The following is a 7,498-nucleotide window of genomic DNA, read 5'->3' on the forward strand; positions in this document are numbered from 1 at the left end:
ATTCTGGTGGAAGATGTTTGCACAATTTAGCTTTTCCAACTACAGATGATGGTGAATGGTGACGACGATAACAATATAAACCAATAATGTCCAGGAGACAGAAAGCACAGCTCAGTCATTGGCAACTGTATACTATTTTCATCTGGAAACTCTCTGCTGGGCAATCTGATGGACTCGGGTTCGATTTCCGCTCAAGCTCGATAGTTTCTTGCGGTGTCTGCAACCTCACGATCCTTGTGAGCTGAGGATGGGAGGTTCGAGGGAGCCTATAGGTCTAAATGCCGAGTCATCAGCACCTATTGCCTGGCCCTCCCTGGTCATACCTTGGATGGAAAGGAGAACTTGGACGCTATTCATATGTATATACGTCAATCTCTAGGATATTATCACTGTCCTTACCTCTGCCATTCATGAGCGACCTTTAAATCGGAATTTGCGAAATTAAGAGTTCAACGTAGAAAAATTACCTGATGGAGAAAGCAACAAATGACCATGAAGTCTCTAAATTTATTGCAGATACAAGTCGTTCTAGAGGACAGCTGAGTTTATACAATTTTGACCTGACTTGTTTATGGCGACTACTGAGCGGAAGACAAATGAAACACTATAGTCAATTCTTTTTAGTGTGGCAGATTTGCACCGACTCATAGGGGTGCCCTTTTAGCTCGGAAAAGTTTCCTGATCGCTGATTGGTTGCTCAAGATAATTTTAACCAATCAGATAGCAGGAAACTTTCCTGATCGCTGATTGGTTGCACTAGATAATTCTAACCTATCAGAGCAGGAAACTTTTCCGAGCTAAAATGGCACCGCTTGAGTCTGCAAATGCGCCCCATTAAGAAAAATTTAGTATAGTACCTTGCAAAGTAGGAAATAGTTTCATTTGCTTTTATATATTGATGGTGACAATGATATCAAACTTTTCCTATGTGTTTTTTAACGTGTTGATTATATGATTACTAATGATACCTACAATCTATTCAAATAAATCATCTTTATGAGTAACTCATTATTATTATTATTATTATTATTATTATTATTATCATTATTATTATTAATAGCCAAGCTACAACCCGAGTTGGAAAAGCAAGATGCTATAAGCCCAAGGGCTCCAATAGGGAAAAATAGCCCAGTGAGGAAAGGAAATAAGGAAATAAATAATTGATGAGAATAAATTAACAATAAATCATTCTAAAAACAGTACAGTAACAACGTCAAAATAGATATGTCCTATATAATCTTTTAACAACGTCAAAAACAGATATGTCCTATATAAACTATTAACAACGTCAAAAACAGATACGTCATATATAAACTATAAAAAGACCCATGTCAGCCTGGTCAACATAAAAACATTATCAATACTAAAGAATAAAAGAAGCAGCTATTAAAAGCATCATCTAACGAACAAACACAAGCAACAAATTCCTTAGAAGTAATTATGTACAAGCATCCTTTCTTTCAACACTAAACAAATTCTTCTGAGAACTAATTTTCTTCAACTAGCAAAGGATGTAATTGTTTCCCTTAACTAAAGGTGAAGGATTCTCTAGAGAGGAAAAAATGCTTAAAACTTTTCGTGCTAGAAGGATCTTTTCGTGCTAGAAGGATCTCGCAAACTCTCCCTCAATCGTTTTTTGTTTCTAATTATATAAATTTGTTTGGTTTATATAAATGCATATAACACAGTATGTATGTATGTTTATATGTGTGTGTATATCTATATATCTATATATATATATATATATATATATATATATATATATGAATATATATATATATATATATATGTATATATTTATATATATATATACAGTGATACCTCGGTACTCGACCATAATCCGTTCGAGATCCGTGTTCGACCTCCGATTTGTTCGAGTACCGAATTTTTTTTCCCCATAAGAAATAATGGTATATATTCTATTCCGTTCCCAAGCACTCGAACAGGCCCAAAATATTAATAAAACGTGTACCTAAACAACAATAATTATCTAAATGTGTATGAAATTGGTCAGAAAATCCTATAAAACAATTTTAAACCATTTACTGTACTAAAATAAAACAATTTTAAACCATTTTCTGTACTGTAGTGAACATACCTTTGAGCAGCGGTTCGATGGCATACAGGGATGGATGTGGAGAGGATGGAAGGGGGAGGTTACTGCTTGGAAGGAGAGTCCCCTTCCATGATGTGGCGGGGTAGTTCTCCTTCAGGAGTTGTTTCTCTCTCCAATGAAAGGGTGGGCAGATCTATTTCAGGGGTTTCTTCTCTTCTTTGTCTCTTCTTTGGAGGAGAAACAGGCTTTGATGTAGCAGCTTTCTTTTCTTTTGTGAAAAACTGGTCTATTGTTAATTGTTTCTTCCTCCTCTGCAGTATTCTTCGAAAATGATACATGACACTATCATTAAACATATGCACTGCCCGGTTTGCTACTGCAATTTCTGGGTGGTATTTTTCAGCAAAAGCCTGCACATCTGCCCACTTGGAACAAATTTCATTGATGAGAGAACTTGGAACATCCTCCCTTACCTCATCCTCTTCTGAAGATTCCTGCTCCACAATCAGATCCTGCTGCTGTTGTTGTTGCAGGTGCAACAATTCCTCCACAGTCAACTCGGTAGAATGGCTTTCTACAAGCTCATCAATATCATCCTTGTCGACCTCAAGCCCCAAACTCCTGCCCATGACAACAATTTCCTCAACGACATCAGTGTCATCAGAAATTACAGGGGTAGCAGTGCTTGGACCCGCCTCTGGTTGGAAACCTTCAAACTCCCTCTCTGTGACACATGATGGCCACAGCTTACGCCAGGCAGAGTTCAATGTCCTATAGGTCACACCTCGCCAAGCTTGGTCAATCATGTTAACAGAGTTGAGGATGCTGAAGTGTTCCTTCCAGAATTCCTTTAGGGTCAACTTCGTGTCACTGGTCACTTCAAAACACTTTCTGAAAAGGGCCTTGGTATAGAGTTTTTTGAAGTTTGAAATGACCTGTTGGTCCATGGGCTGGAGTATGGGAGTAGTATTGGGGGGCAAGAATTTGATTTTGATAAAGCTGTATTCTTTCAAGTCATCCTCGAGACCTGGAGGATGTGCAGGAGCATTGTCCATAACCAGAAGACATTTCATTGGCAAGCTCTTTTCAATGAGGTAAGCCTTAACCTGGGGGGCAAACACTTCGTTTATCCACTCAGTAAAGAATTGTCTTGTGACCCAAGATTTAGTGTTCGAGCGCCACATAACTGGTAGTGCACTTTTACAAATATTATTTCGTTTGAACACCCGGGGGTTGTCCGAGTGGTACACTAACAAGGGTTTGATCTTGCAATCGCCACTTGCATTTGCACACAGCAACAATGTTAGCCTATCTTTCATTGGCTTGTGACCTGGCATCTTCGTCTCGTCCTTGGTAATGTACGTATTGGCTGGCATTTTCTTCCAAAATAACCCAGTCTCATCACAATTAAAGACTTGTTGTGCGATCAAATTTTGTTCATTTATGTACCGATCGAATTCCCCCACGTATTTATCGGCTGCAATTTGATCCGAACTAGCTGCCTCCCCATGCCTAGTAACACGATGAATACCTGTTCTATTACGAAACTTTTCAAACCAACCCCTGCTCGCTTTAAATGTAAATGAATCACTTTCACTGGTACTCGGACTTTTCTTCACTAATTCTTCATAGATATGCAACGCTTTTTCACAAATGAACGCTTCACTAACACTTTCCCCGGCCAACTGTTTTTCTTTAATAAATATTAAAAGCAACTTTTCCATCTCCTCAATCACTTGTGGCCTTTGCTTAGTTACCGCCGTAACTCCCGTTGCAACATTCGCCTTCTTAATCATTTCTTTATGCTTTAAAAACGTAGAAATGGTCGACTTCGCCATTCCGTATTCTACCGCTAAATCGGACACTCGTACACCATTCTCATATTTCGCTATAATTTCCTTCTTCAACTCGATCGTTGTTCGCACTGTTTTCCTCTTCTCCTTCCCCTTAACACTCATTACTTTCTTGGGACTCATTATGAAAGCTAAAAAAGCAATTAAAAGCACTGAAAATCACTAAATCACAACGAATGCTGATCGCGCGTTGTCTGAGTGACGCTCTCGAGAGAACTGATGCTTCCCGAACAAGCGAGAGTGGCCGAGATGGCGCGATCATCACAAAGCCCATGCGGTCGTCACGTGTTCGGCTGGTCGAGTACCGAATTTTTGGTCGAGCACCGCAGCAAAAATTTCTCGAAAATTTTGGTCGAACTCCGAATTGTTCGAGTATAGAGTCGTTCGACTACCGAGGTATCACTTTATGTATATATATATATATATATATATATATATATATTTAGATATATATATGTATATATATATATATACCTAAATATACAGTATATATATGTATGTATGTATATATATATATATATATATATATATGACGAAAAGAAAACTTCCTTTGGTCGCTGCAACCTCACCATCCTTGTGAGCTAAGGATGGGTGTTTTGGGGGAACCTACAGTTCTACCTGCTAAGTCATTACCAGCCATTGCTTGGCCCTCCTTAGTCCTTGCTTGAATGAAGAGTGGGCTTGAGCTCTGATCATATGTATACAGTATATGGTCAGTCATATTGGCATTGTCCTGTTTGATAGAGCAATGTCACTGCCCCTCGCCTCTGCCATTCATGACCGGACTTTAAGCCTTAAAATAAGCCTTAACAATACGATTCAGCCACCAAAACTCTATTAACAATCTCAGTAACAATCAGTAACAGCAAGTCTTTACCATCCTCGCTAAGTACTTTCATTTACTGTTATTACCAACGAGTACCAGATGCATGACTCAGCCAGGGGAGTATTACTTCAAGGACTCCGCGTTCATATCGTTACTGTAGGACAAGCAGGTGCAAAGAGAGAGAGAGAGAGAGAGAGAGAGAGAGGAGAGAGAGAGAGAGAGAGAGAGAGAGAATGTTTAACAAATGCATTTCGAAACCTCTTTCACATATGGAGATGGAGTCAGGGCCATAGCTATCACTGTTAAGGGCTGGAATTTAAAACGTTTTTTTATTTCCGAATATGGTGTTCCTCGGAAAATCCTAATCGTGTTTTATGGAAGAAATTTAATCTTGATTTAATTCTATAAAATATTTTGTTCCATGGATATGTTAACACCAATCTTTTACAATTAAATTCTTAGATAATTTTTCTATGAAGCCATCTCCCATCTATGATAAAGAGAAAGTGTCCGGAGGTGTGTGTATATACAGTATGTACGTATGTGTATGTATATATATGTGTGTATGTATGTATGTATGTATGTATATATATATATGTGTGTGTATGTATGTATGTGTATATATATATATATATATATATAAGTGTGTGTGTATATATATATATATATATATATATATGTGTGTGTGTGTGTCTGTGTGTGTGCTTGTGTGTGTGTATTTCAGGCCACGCTCAACTCTCCCTGTCCCTCGGGTAGGGGAGAGAGGGAGTAGCCATGCCCTGGTGAGAGAAAGTCTATGATATATCTTCATATAGAAAACCAAACGATATGTGTGAGCACCTTCTAACTTATTCTCCCTCTAATATATAATTAACCTGCCTATATAATGAATTGGTTCTGTGTTGTAATTAAACCAGAAAACATATTCATACACTTTATATAATTCTCTTGTTTTTCACGTTTTCTGTTATTTAAGCGTTTATATAACCAAAACGTTTTAGCTTATTGTTTGTTAAAATACCTACGAATATTTCATATTAATCTTTTCTTTAAAAAATCATACCCTATTGATAATATTCAACATGCTATCATCGATTCTGCATTTGTTAGCTTAGCGGCAATTAAAGAAAATATATATATGGTGTATATATTTACATATATACATTATGCCGTCATTTCTAAAGGGTCGCGTACACTAGTATACACCACAGAATGTCAAATGCGTTTCACGGTAATCAAGTAAACAAAACTTCCTGATAGGCAGAGTCGATTTGCCTTAATAAAACCTATGGCTCATCTTCCTTTCCAAATAAGGACACTTTTGAGAGAGAGAGAGAGAGAGAGGAGAGAGAGAGGAGAGAGAGAGAGAGAGAGAGAGAGAGAGAAGCCCCCAACAAAAACCTATGGGCTCATCTTCCTTTCCAAATAAGGACACTTTTGAGAGAGAGAGAGAGAGAGAGAGAGAGAGAGAGAGAGAGAGAGAGAGAGAGAGAGAGTCCCTTGGAGTCACTCCAAAATGCCCCCAACAAAAACCTATGGGCTCATCTTCCTTTCCAAATAAGGACACTTTTGAGAGAGAGAGAGAGAGAGAGAGAGAGAGAGAGAGAGAGAGAGAGAGAGAGAGAGAGAGAGGACTCCTTGGAGAGTCACTCCAACAGAAATCACGAGACGAATAGAAATAAGAAGTTATACATCAGTTCAATAGTTCAAGACAACTTCCTCCAGTTGCTAAAGACGAAAATCCTACGCTTATCAAGGTCCTTCTGAACCACTATTCCCTCAGGATTATTTAAGGATAAGAGTTTCGATCCTTAAGGGCAAAAATGCAACAAGGTCTCTCTCTCTCTCTCTCTCTCTCTCTCTCTCTCTCTCTCTCTCTCTCTCTCTCTCTCTCATTTTGAGTGGGTCAATAGGTCAGCGTTTGATGAATCTAATGTAATAATTGAAGGAGAGAAAGTGAGAACAGATGAAATATAAGAAATAGGGGTAATGGAATTTTGCAAATGAGAAGATATGCAAGAAGAACGAAGAGAAGGCATGGAAGAAGGGGGAAAGAAAAGACAAATAGAAGGTAGAGAAGAAGGGGGAAAAGAGGACGAAGAAAATGTATGGAGGAAGGGGGAAAGAAAAACGAAGAGAAGACATGGGAAGAAAGGGAAAAAAGAACGAAGAGAAGGAATGGAAGAAAGGGGAAAGAAGAACGAAGAGAAGGTATGGAAGAAAGGGCAAAGAAGAACGAAGAGAAGACATGGAAGAAAAGGCAAAGAAGAACGAGAGAAGGCATGGAATAAAGGGGAAAGAAGAACTGGGAGAAGGTAGAGAAGAAAGGGGAAAGAAGAACGAAAGAGAAGACATGGAAGAAAGGGGAAAAAAGAACGAAGAGAAGGTATGGAAGAAAGGGCAAAGAAGAATGAAGAGAAGACATGGAAGAAAAGGCAAAGAAGAACGAAGAGAAGACGTGGAAGAAGGGGGAAAGAAGGGCGAAGAGAAAGTATGAGAAAAGGAGACAAGAAGAATAAGTAAGAAATGTTAGAGATAAAGTGAAAGTATAATAAAGAAAAGATGAAAATAAAACAAAAAATTATCCTATTAATTGGCATCATAACAACAGCGAGAGAAATGTTATGAAAAGATGGTAGAGTTGATGGCAGAAGAAAATAAAAAAAAGATATCGGATAAAGAGAAGCAAATAGAAAGGAGAAGATGAAAAAGTCTCTATAACTAACAACATGACAAGATTATGAAAAGATAGCAAGAGTGAAC

General features: G+C 38.1%; 1 protein-coding gene across 1 annotated transcript; it reads left to right on the forward strand.

Annotated features, from left to right (window-relative positions):
- The first annotated feature begins 6,839 nt into the window (after window positions 1-6,839).
- Window positions 6,840-7,232, forward strand: LOC137616353 (uncharacterized). The gene has a single exon (XM_068346017.1). It carries the CDS (start codon window positions 6,840-6,842, stop codon window positions 7,230-7,232), a length of 393 nt encoding a protein of 130 aa, XP_068202118.1.
- The last annotated feature ends 266 nt before the right edge of the window (window positions 7,233-7,498 follow it).

This window comes from Palaemon carinicauda, chromosome 2 (genome assembly GCF_036898095.1).
Source record: "Palaemon carinicauda isolate YSFRI2023 chromosome 2, ASM3689809v2, whole genome shotgun sequence".
NCBI lineage: Eukaryota > Metazoa > Arthropoda > Malacostraca > Decapoda > Palaemonidae > Palaemon > Palaemon carinicauda.

Excerpts from the sequence above, each read along its gene's own strand:
- LOC137616353 (XM_068346017.1), top strand. The coding sequence starts at position 6,840 with ATGTATGGAGGAAGGGGGAAAGAAAAACGAAGAGAAGACATGGGAAGA.